The following is an 11,592-nucleotide window of genomic DNA, read 5'->3' on the forward strand; positions in this document are numbered from 1 at the left end:
CTGCATTTATTTATTAAATTGTACATTTTTAATTTAAAAACCCTGTTGATTTTTCACGAGTGTATTTAATGTGAATTATTACTCCATTAGACCAACATTGTGTTCCCTCTCGCGCACCCTCTGGAGGCCGCTGCCTTAGTGGTTTCAAGTGCTCAAATCCCAGGGTCTTCTTGGGCCGACACATTGGCAACGGCAGAACCAAAGGCTTCTGAGATCAGGACTCTAACTCCAACATTGATTACTTGACAACTGATGTAGTGAAGGGATGTACAGGTTTGCTAAGACAGGCTTATTGGTTCAGGTTTACCTTAACGTGACAGCCATCATACCCTGTTTGCAGAAATTATAAATATATATTAAAATGAATCAACTTAATTGATGTTTTCTCCTGCCAATGATCCTCTGGTTGTATTCAGGGCCAATTCATAAAGCCCTGAACTGGACCAAGAAGCGTTTGTGGGACACAATCACTTTTATCAATAGGACATCCACCTTTTTCAATTTCAGCTGTATGTTTAGATATAAATGTGTAGAGAAAAGTAACGTTGCAATGTCACATCGGGAAACAACAATTTCGGTTTCCATCCATTTTATTGAATTTACAGACTTTCAAACAAACTTGTACAAATTGCAAAACAGCTTTTGGTAACACCTCATCGTTTCCTTATTACCAGTGTTAGGAAATACATTAAGTGAGTAAAAAGTAAGCAATGTGAATAAAGAACATAGAAATACAACAGAAAGAATAACACAAAGAGCAAAAAAAAAAGGTTAAACTGCATCTAATTTGCAATAGACTGTAGATACCTCCCTGCGGTGAATGACAACATGTTGCACCGACGAAGCAATGAAAAGCCACATTGTGAGCGGTTTGAAACTCCCATCTGATTTGTACTGTACTACTGTATTTACACACCAGGTGGCATCACATCACATAGCATAACTATCTTTGTCCGTCCGGCCACCCACGCTCCTCCAACTCCTCCAGTTTTCATTCCCCAGAAGGGATTTGGGTGATGCGACAGGAAGATAGCATTCGTTTTACTTTTCATTATGTACTCTATAAACACTGCTCTAAACAATTCAAATACTGTGGAGCATTATGTCAAGCTAGACTTATTTTAATATTTGGTTGTCTTTACACTGTACGGCCTACTTAGATACGTTAAACACTACAAAATTGAAGCAGTGCTGTTAAGATAATTTCTATCCTTCTTCATACAAACACTAGGAATGGACAATTTTTCAAGGACTTGTAGTACACCATATATCCAGAGGATAATACCGAGGGAAATAATCTTGCTGAGAACTAATGGTGAATTAAACCTGGAAAATGTCAATACCGGCTCTGTGTGGGGGGCGGCAGGCTTTTGTGATGTTGAGGCACAGGGAGGCACAACGCAGCGGAGGAATCAATGGCCACGGGGCGTTTGGTTTCGGGAGGTTTCGGGAGAGTCCACTGCCAGCAGCATCCGAATTATCCTCTATACTTCATTCAAGCCGGCCTCTTCACATTCTTTGCTTCTCGTTGGGGAGGTGCAATTTTTTCAGGTGTAAATACATCAAATGTGTCCCTGCACAACCACCGCTGTAATGAGTTTGAACTGTTAAACCCAAATACAGGAAATCTTATTTGGGTCAATGGATTTAGCACGGATATCTCGGTGTCATTCAAATCAATTGGAAGGATTCTCTCTGCTTTTCTGAGAGGTCAAGGCAAAAGAACGTTCAATCTGTTAAACTGAAAAACAGTCACTTTGCCCCTCTACACAAAGACGACACAGATCCTCAGAAAGCCCCCAATGGCATCGGAATTAAAACCACAAACAAGAGAATCTATTAATGATATTAGAAAAATACCGACACACAAGCAGAACAGTAAAACAGATTGGTCACGGCAAATTTATGTACACATACACATTAAGAAAAGAGCTGTCAGTGGAATTGGGGATGCGGTGGGCGAGTGGGGAGAAAGGATTTGGGCAATTAGATAAGCCCTGTATCTTCGCTATACAGGGGAGTTACAGGGGTTGCCGTGGTCGCAGAACAGGATCGAACAGGGGGAGAGGAGGGGCGGGGGGGCAAGGCAAGGCTGCACGTTCACCTCTTCTTGGGGGCTTGGGTGGTGCGGGGCGGGGTGACGGGCCGACCGGAATTCACACCACCGTACTGGTACTTGGCCTTCTTCTCTGAAGGCTTCAGGATCTTTAAACGAAGACAAAAGAGCACAGACAGAGAAGGTGTACGCGTTGAGTGTCTCTGAGAGAAGTCAATGCGCATTAACGTGCACAGCTTCAGAATACCTGGAAGGAGCACATGAGGGATTCATCAACGCTCATCATGCCGCCGGCGTTGTCAAACTCCCCGCAGTAGTTCGGAGCAGAGAAAAGTGTGACCAGTTGGCGTTTGGCAAAGAACTCATAGCCATCCTCCACAACCTGTTAGAAGACACATGACATTATTCCCCCGCCTACAGCGATCAATGCCAAGGAACAGATCTTCAGCTGGTTTCAGAATCCAAATCGGCTAGTGTCCGTTACTACCCACACTTAATATAAAACGCCCAACGCAGAGGCAAAGGAGCTGTAACTGAAAAATGATCCATCCCAATTAACTGCATTTGTGTATATGTCCTTCAGGTTTATAAGTCAGACGCAAACAGATTATCTCATCTATTTTATAACATTTTAATAAAATAAAAAAGTGACAATAACTGAGCGTTAACCAAAGTCATAATAAATGATTCATTGGGAAAAGGAGACATGCAGTTGACTAAAGTGCGACTCTAGTCAAAGACACACAAACTAATGCATGTAACCTCTCATTAAAATGGGTGGAAAATCAATCAATGTAAATTGGCTCGCGTGCATTCCCTGCATCCAAGCGCTCTTCTTTCATCCCCTTCATAATTACCTGGTGGGCTCTGCAGATGAGGTCCAGGTCGTGGCGGTTTAAGAACTTGCTGACCACATCTGCTCCGAAGGTGAAGGAGACCCCGCGGTCGTTCTCGCCCCAACCTTGTACATCCTTATCTGGGTCGGACCACAAAAGGTCACACAGGAGGCCTGCGACACACGATGAGAGGAGAGATGGAGATTTGTTATTCTGACCAAAGGAAGGAGAATGTGCCAAAGACCCAGCTGACCTTGCTGAGGGAACACAGCCGGCGTACTGACGTTAGAGTCTAATTATCCTTAGGGAACACACAGTACCTGTATCAGGGACGTCTGTCGGCCTCATGATCCTTCGAATCTGCTCCATCGACTGCAAATCAGGCGAAAGCCCTAAAACAGAAAATAAAAGAGGTTACTTTAGTTTCTGCAACCGTTGACAAAATAAAAGGAGATTCAACGAGTGCCAACAGCTCCATCACCTCCATGGCAGCAGAAGATCTTCTCATCAATGATAGCAGCAATGGGGAGGCAGTTAAAGCAGTCAGTGAAGGTCTTCCACAACTTTATGTTGAACCTGCGCTTGCCTGGTGAAACAAACAAAACGCACATTGTTAAAACCAGACGATACACCCTTTTCCCGTTTGTGCGTTTAGGGTTGGTTTGGTTCATCTCCACTCACACTCATCGTAGAAGCCGTAGATGCGGTTGATGGAGGCACACTCGTGGTTGCCCCTGAGCAGGAAAAAGTTCTCTGGGTATTTGATCTTGTAGGCCAGCAGAAGGCAGATGGTTTCCAGGGACTGTTTCCCTCGGTCCACGTAGTCTCCCAGGAAAAGGTAGTTGGCCTCCGGAGGGAAACCGCCATACTCAAACAGCCGCAGGAGATCTGTGTATTGGCCGTGGATGTCACCTGAAGAAAGAGGCCGAGGCATCAGATACAGTGGTGACGAGCTTTGGGAAGAAGAGGGAAATGACGCGCGCTGCCTCTTATCTCTCTGAATCCATTTTGATATGCAGAGCACAGACAAGCAGGTTGGTGATATTTGTCTGTGCCCGTGCTTTAAGGACTACTATCTAGACGCGCAAAAGGAGCCATTCCAACTCAAGAGCCATTCTAGTTTGGGCCAAGTGTTCCAGGCGGAGGCGACTGCCGTGAGCCTCCCCAAAAAGTCTAGCGCAATAATAACAGCCTTTATTTTGGACCAAAATGGGAATCTAGTTTACACGCTTTTCATTCCAAAGTGGCACCAGATGAAATAGACGGGCGTGTTGTGATTTGCAGTCAGTCCGGAGATTAAAATGACCAACAGAAATACCAACTTTCTATCACATGGAATTTGGCATGATTCTTTTGTGTTCCCGAGCCCAAACCACCGCTGGCATACAACCTATACGCCAGCAAAGCGCTCATTATTTTTGCGTGTCTTAGGATGCCATATAAGAACTTCCTGCTCCGTGCAAATGAACGATTAAAAGAACGGCTCAGATCGTTTGACGTCCAGCTCGGTCTAATGCCCAGTGCCGGTTTGTTTGTCTATCGCCATTCATCATTTTCTTTGCCCTGGACACACACACACACACACACACACACACACACACACACACACACACACACAGCTGGCGATGTGAAGTTTTGATGCAAGTACTTCTTCACATGAATAATACAATACAGAAAATGCAATGAAACAGGTCTTAAACTATTAATACAGCGCTCCAGCAACGTAGTCCAGTTCATAATCTGCCAGTAAAAAAATCAGGAAAGCTCGAGAGGGAAACATCTGAGGAAATTGTGGTGTGAATGCAGATTTGCAGAGTTATCAATGAGTTTGGATTTCGTTTCTTTTAAGCAAAGACCCAAATGAGTCGCGGTTTCTTTCAATCGTCCGGCAGAACCACAGAAACAGACTGTGGGATTCTAAAGGAGATTGTTCTTGTAGAAGGTAGGATGGGAAAAGACTCTCTAGCCTGCAGACTTCTTTTCATCACTTTTAGGACCCCGTTTCCTGAGAGCCATTTGGAGCATACGGCTTAAGGAGATCGAGCAGGTGGGAAGGGTTGTGTCCGCGTACATTTTAAAGTACACGGACAGGAAGTCGGCGACCGTAACAATAAGCTGTTTTTCACAGCAGCCATTTTGGGTTTGTATTGGTATCTTTAAAAAGATAAAACATACGAACAACGTAAGAAAGATTCTGAATGTAGTTTTCTACTGACAATATAAATAAGTGGAGAAAAGCCTGAACATGTGCTGCACTAATTAGATCTAAATCGCCGGTGTTTGTGTGTGTGTGTGTGTGCGCGGTGGCAACTGCGAAGTGACTCCTCGCCTTACAACTTAGGATGAGGCACCTTTCTCATTCAACTTCTTTATGTGAGGATTTAGGACCCCTGGGAAACACATTGTATGAATTGTGTGTGTGTGCGCAGCAGTGTCACAATGCGAGCATGGATGTAGGTCAGAAAATGAGTCCTGTTGTAATGTTTGGTGCAGTTACTCGGAGTGGAGGTATGAATGAGTACATAATGCGGAGTAGAAAAGTCAACTGTACATTGTGATGTTAAAATGAAGCATCTATGTTGAACAGGTCGGACGGAGAAGAATGGCAAAAGATGAGGCGGAATAATAATAAGCATTTTGTACGAGAGCATATGTTGTGGATGCAGCAACTTTTTAATTACTGTTTTAGTTGGCGTTTCAGATCCTATTCTGAGGTTTAACTTTTATGGTAGGTCAGTGAATATTCCTACCTGCCATTTAACTTAAATTTGGTCTGCTACTTCAAATCTGCAAACCGCCGAGTCAGAGACAGCAGAAATATGGAGAATGTCATGGAACATAAATTCCTGACCATTTCTAATTTGTGGAAATTATGTTTAAAAACAATATTTCTGGATACAAGCAAATGCCTGTCTGCATGTGGACCTGAAAATGTTTACAGCCCACATTGACCCTGTATTTGGCAGCACACAGGCACGGATTTCAGTTCTATTGCAAAAAACACTTCGCTCGTCTTTTCGTGTTCCACAACTTCACAATTGCAAAATAAACTCTGTTGTGCTAATCTAAGTAAAGCTGAAGGCAGCAAATACAAAAATGATGAGTTTTCTCGCCAGGGCAGGTTAAAAGCATCACACACACACGACCACAGAGTAAATATACAGGACAACAGCAACAACAACACCTGCTTGCGCCAAAACAAAAATGGACACGGAGCCATTTGCTCAGCTACTTTAATAGCAGTTTGCTAGAAAATGGCAACAAATAGCAGCCCATTTGGGTAGAATGGGACACACGGGGACATGGCAGCACAGACTGTAATCTCCGCACGGACAGTTTGGGGTGAGTCAACTTTGAGGGAGCAGAGCAAACAACATTTGATTGGCTGTCTAATTTGGTTATCTGGTTAGTTTTACTCTTCCCCACTAAGAGTTACTGCGGGACTGAAGGGCAATTTTTGAGATGTCTACAGAGCAGACAGCCCCCCCCCCCTCACCCCTCACCCCTCAAACGCGATTGTAGGATGAGAGTGAATAATTTACTCTGCGCTGACTGCAGTGGTAAAAACCACGGAGAGACGCAGCTCTGAGATGGAAGGACTGAAAAGCTGAGCAAAAGGCTGAAAGTCGAAAGAAAAAAGGAGCACATCCCCGAAGTCAAGGTGGTACGTGAATGTGATGTCTCTGATAACAACAAAATATAGAAATAACGGTGACAATGGAACTTTAAAGTAATACACAGTAGGACTTCAACGTGTGTTTCTGGGCAAAGAAAGATTCGACCACACGAATAAATCGATCACTAATAACGAAACAAACGATAACGTGTGTGCATTCTGAAAGTAACGGCCATCACATGATTCATTTACCATCAGCACATTTGTGCTAAAGGAACAAAGATAAAATAAGATGTGTTTCTGCCTGACCTCTAGCCAATAAACAGGTTCCAAAGCAGCCACATGAAAATGAATCACTGCTGGGAGGAAAACAAATGCTGCTCACAGTCCATTCAAAGACGAAAAAAATGTTAATGTTAAAATACTTTATACCATGTCACATTAGTTATGCAGTATTTAATACAAAAAGTCAATAAGAGAAGAAATGAAAAGAGGGTGCACCTTTGCTCAAGAGGACAAATGTAACAATGTGTAAAGAATGAACACAAAGGACTTTGCGAATGTAAACAGGCTTTTCATTGTGATTACAATTTACTTATTCTAATCTTGATTATTGATGATAATCAAGAGATCCTTGATCCCTTTTGCCATTTAAAAATGCCGTTGTGCAGATTATAAACTGTTCATGCCACTTTTACGTCGGATCGTGTGTGAAAATGTTTCAATGGACAGCAGAATGCAAACCTACACATAAACAGCACACACATAAGCGCGCATTCAAATCCTCACAAAGAGGGCGGGGCTATTTGTCACTGCACAAGGAACACTGTGCATAAAATAAATTGTAACACGTGTGAATAAAAGACGAAGCAGAACAGAGTCAAAGCTGCCGGCTCGGACAAACGTACACCAAGTGGCAGGAGGGCCGTCGTGTGAGGGAGCGCGGCGAGCGCGGAACCCGATCCACGTGGCCCCGGTAAATCATTTAAGCGGTTCACTGTTTGGTCGTCATGTACAGTGATGGGGTTCGGTAAGGCACACCATCACGGCCGTTGGAGGTAAGGCAGTGTGGGGAGAGGGGGTCCCGCAACAAAGCGAAGTAAAAGGAACCCCACTCAGTGACACAATAACACCGCCTCCAACGCATGCCTGTTTCAGTAATACTTTGGGGTGATATGACAGTGCTAAGTCCACATGGACGAAGCCTTTAAGGAGATTATTTCATAGAAAACAAACATAACATCATAACCGTGATATAATATTTGACAGGAAACATTACCAACCAGATCGAATTACTGCTTCCTGTTATCACGTTTACAACTTGAAATCCAAATACTGCCGTCTGAGGCTGACACAGAATCGGGTCTGCACAACAACAACAATCTCAAAGTAAATGTGTGTGGGAGGAAACTGGTATGAGAACAGCCACAAATGAACTGTGTGTAGGCTTGAGCCAATGTGTGTGCTTGTGTACGGCGTGTTTCAAGAAACGGCACATATAGTACACAGTTCGGAGTAGTTTTGCAGTTGCCACGCGGCACTGGAGGAATAAGATAAAGCCTGTGTGCGCATGTGTGTGTGTGTGTGTGTGTTGCAGCCAGCTAGAGATAATGGGGGCATTTTGAGAGATGAGAAGGAGTTCAGATTATTCTGCCTTTCCATTTTATGCACATTAAATAGCGGCAGGCATTAATGTTTAGATCTGTGCATTTCCCTTATGTATCCTTTTACTCAGGTAAAGACAATGTCCTCGTATGACCCGAGGTGAGCCGAGGCCGTCCTAGTATGTGGTTGAGCGTAAATGTCCCAGTAGAGTGTCTTATACAGTACAGAGAGCGAAAGAGAGGGGAGCAGGGAAAAGCAGGGGGTTGGGAGACAATCACCAAAATACAGGGCCACAAATGTGCCGCACACTGACCACAGATCTTCAGGGGCGCCTCCAGCTCCAGCAGGATGGGCTGGCTGAGGAAGATCTCCCTGGATTTAATGCAGAGGCCCCGAACCTCCGCCTCGGTCATCTGCACGATCTTCCCCGGGCGACATCCCCGTACTGGAGAGAGAAAGAGGTTAGTCATCGGCGGCGGGAGCAGCCGCTCCAGCGTCCCCCAAACTTCCTCAGAATGATACAAGAAAGGTAGAAAAAAAAAAACTTTCAGGAGAATCCCGAGGCCACTTTAAAATGCGTTGAGCTGTGGGTGTAATGGTTGTGTAGCTCATAGATGCTAAGTCTCATCCGTACTTAGTAAACCCAGTGCTTAGACTACCACAGCAGCTTGCATCACCAGCACTGCTGTGGGCTTATTGGCTGTGTAGTTGAACCGTTACGCTAAAGACTACTTTCTGGCGGCGTGCCTCCGCTCTGCAAGCAGATTCATCTTACTAAGGAGAATGGAAGAGCAAGAATTGCAAACAGGGGCTCAAGTCAATAGTTGAAATAATCAGAGAAATGAAAAGTGAGATTATACATTGAAACTACTCCCTTGCTGTAGTACCTTGCAGCTTGTATAAGAAGCAAGTTAAACTTTTAGGAACTAGATGGAACTTAACTTTTTTCCCCAACAGCCTGAGTCTTGTGAAACGAATGCACTTCAGTCAGAGAGGAAGTTTCTGCTAACGTTTCCTATTCAACTCTTGGCATGGAATGATAAAAAAAAAGGACGGTGCGGCCCAAAATGGATTAACTGATATGTTGGTTAGTAATGCCTAAAGCCTCGAGCATGCTTTTATTGCACGCTGGCACACGAATGCAAACGCCTGCATCCACGTGCCATTTACACAATGTGATCCAACCAAAATCGGAGAGGAGTGAGCCGACCAGAGGAATAAACAGCCCCACAGATGGTCTATTCAAGTGCCAAAAACTAACTCTCGGGCTTCACCAACCTTACTATCCAAAAAATCAAATCCGGAAATTGCAGAAGTGGGGCTCTTCACTCAACTACCGAGCCTCATCAGAGCGGAGATAGTTAAGCTCGGGAAGCTTACTCTGCCCGGCTTTAACACACAACCTTTCCCTGCTCGCTCCTCTGCAGCTCGGCATTTAAAAAAAAAAAAAAAAGAGATTACGTTCCTAAGAACATTAAGGGGCAACGGCTAAAATGAAGCAATGGCAAGGATTTGCAACCATCGTTGACCAAATCACTTTGTGTGTGTGTATGTGTGTGTGTGAGAGGGACTGTACAAGAGTCTGGAGAAGGCGGCACAGTGTTTCACATGCTTTAATTCCAATAATGAATAGGCACTCTCACTGAGAGTGGGCTTTTTCTCAAGGCAACATTTTCTGCAACTGCAAAACGAACAGTAAACTATTATGCGATGTTGGGATGCAAAACAAGGTTTTAAGAGTAAGACCGTTCAAATGATCTGGTTTAGGGATTGAGCACAGAGAATTTCAGTTTCTTGGAATGGTAACTACGTGCTAAGCATCAGAAAATAACAATAACTACATGTGTCAAAGACCAAAACAGGTTGTTAATTATAGGCAATTATGTCCTTTAAAAATAATAGAAGCAATCATGGGCAGCAAATAGAAAAAGTCCTTCATCAAAAACTGAAACACAAACCAACAACTGGATAATGAAAAAGAGAAATACCTGACGTATAAACCTAGCAAAACATAAATATGCCAATTTAGTGACCCACCATTTTCTTTTTTTTACAGGACCATGAATGCAACGCTGAACTATTATGTGAGAATCCCATGAAATAACATATTCTGAACTAGTCATGTGCGATCACTTGTTGTGAGAGCCATCTTGCACCGACAACATCTCAGCAAAACCGATCACTCATGAGAGATGCCAAGTCCAACTCCCATTCCAAACGCGAGCGACACAATCAACAAGTCGCGGCCGTCCAAGCTGAGAAACAGAAAGAACAGCGCGTGAAGGATTAACAAGCTTTCCAGAGTTTCGCCAGCAGAAGGCCAACACAAAGTGGATTGTAGTTTCTGAACCAATGGAACAATGATGCATATTATTGATCAATTCCAACCATCTGGCAGCAATGTAAACATATAGGGGGACTGCAAGCAACACATGGCATCGGCAATGTGACGGCTGAAAAAATGTAGATAAGAACTTTTTGTGGAGAAGCCAGAGTAACACACACTACTTTCTTCAGTCTCTTGTAATTTTAGTGGTTAATTTAGTGTTAATTTAGTTATTCACCTGAACTAAAAGATAAAAAATGGAATGTGTCTGCTTTAATCTGCCCACTAAAGACATCTAAGTAACAAAAAAGAGTGAGATTAAACAAATAAAGCTAGGATGTAGTGATGACATCCAATACAATACAACCGGGTTCTACATATATTAGAAGTTTATAAGAAAACATGCCCTTTTCCACCACGTAACCGATAGTATATCATAACAAGAACTCAACAGCGCCGGTGATGTATGGAACTGTCGTTCATGACTTTTATTTGAGCGAATAACGGATTCACGTTGACCTGCTGCGCGTTACCGTGATGACCGCCCAGGGCAGCGCCGCCTTACCGCGACACTATTTACACAATAATGGAGTCGGAACACGGCGAGAAAAAAAACATAAATGTCAGTCAAAAAGTTTAATTACACGCAGAAGCCGTAGCACAACGACACAATGACCCGCTCGGAGGAACGTCGCAGCTACCGCGGAAGCGCGGAGGCGTTCAGCCCGCTGCCCGTGTTAGTAAACACGGGCGGTTAGCCGGAGCTACCCGGGGGGGAAGAGGGGAGGGGCGGGCGCGCACACACCAGTTTACCGCGGTTCAGATTGGCTGGCGTTAGCCCCCGCGAGCTAACGCGCTACCTCCCGAGCTGCGAAGAGGCCGCCGCGGCAGTTACACGGGACGGAACGGAGAGCAGCCGCGGCGGACGTCAAACCGGCGAGCCCGGAGAATGGCTGTCACAAGAGACGACCCACCTTCCAGGAGCCGAGAGATGAGGCTGTCCACGTTCAATTCACCCTCCGCCATCTTCAAACCGATTAGGTGGTGTTGGCCGGTCAGGTTCCCGTACGGACAACAGGGGGCGCTGTTGCCGTGGGAACAGTAACGTGGGGTGTGACGTTAACAACAACACTAACCACCGTTGTATTAAATG

At 44.4% G+C, this 11,592-nt stretch overlaps 1 protein-coding gene across 1 annotated transcript; it reads right to left on the minus strand.

The window, feature by feature from the left end:
* Window positions 1-572: 572 nt before the first annotated feature.
* LOC120832967 (serine/threonine-protein phosphatase PP1-beta catalytic subunit) lies at window positions 573-11,579 on the minus strand. The gene is made up of 8 exons (XM_040199694.2): window positions 11,414-11,579; window positions 8,427-8,558; window positions 3,574-3,804; window positions 3,374-3,478; window positions 3,213-3,284; window positions 2,914-3,065; window positions 2,304-2,438; window positions 573-2,205 (listed from the first exon to the last, which is right to left on the minus strand). The coding sequence occupies exons 1-8, from the start codon at window positions 11,463-11,465 to the stop codon at window positions 2,101-2,103; spliced, it is 984 nt and encodes a 327-aa protein (XP_040055628.1). The 5' UTR covers window positions 11,466-11,579; the 3' UTR covers window positions 573-2,100.
* Between the last annotated feature and the right edge of the window lie 13 nt (window positions 11,580-11,592).

This window comes from Gasterosteus aculeatus, chromosome 15, assembly GCF_964276395.1.
Source record: "Gasterosteus aculeatus chromosome 15, fGasAcu3.hap1.1, whole genome shotgun sequence".
Taxonomy (NCBI): domain Eukaryota; kingdom Metazoa; phylum Chordata; class Actinopteri; order Perciformes; family Gasterosteidae; genus Gasterosteus; species Gasterosteus aculeatus.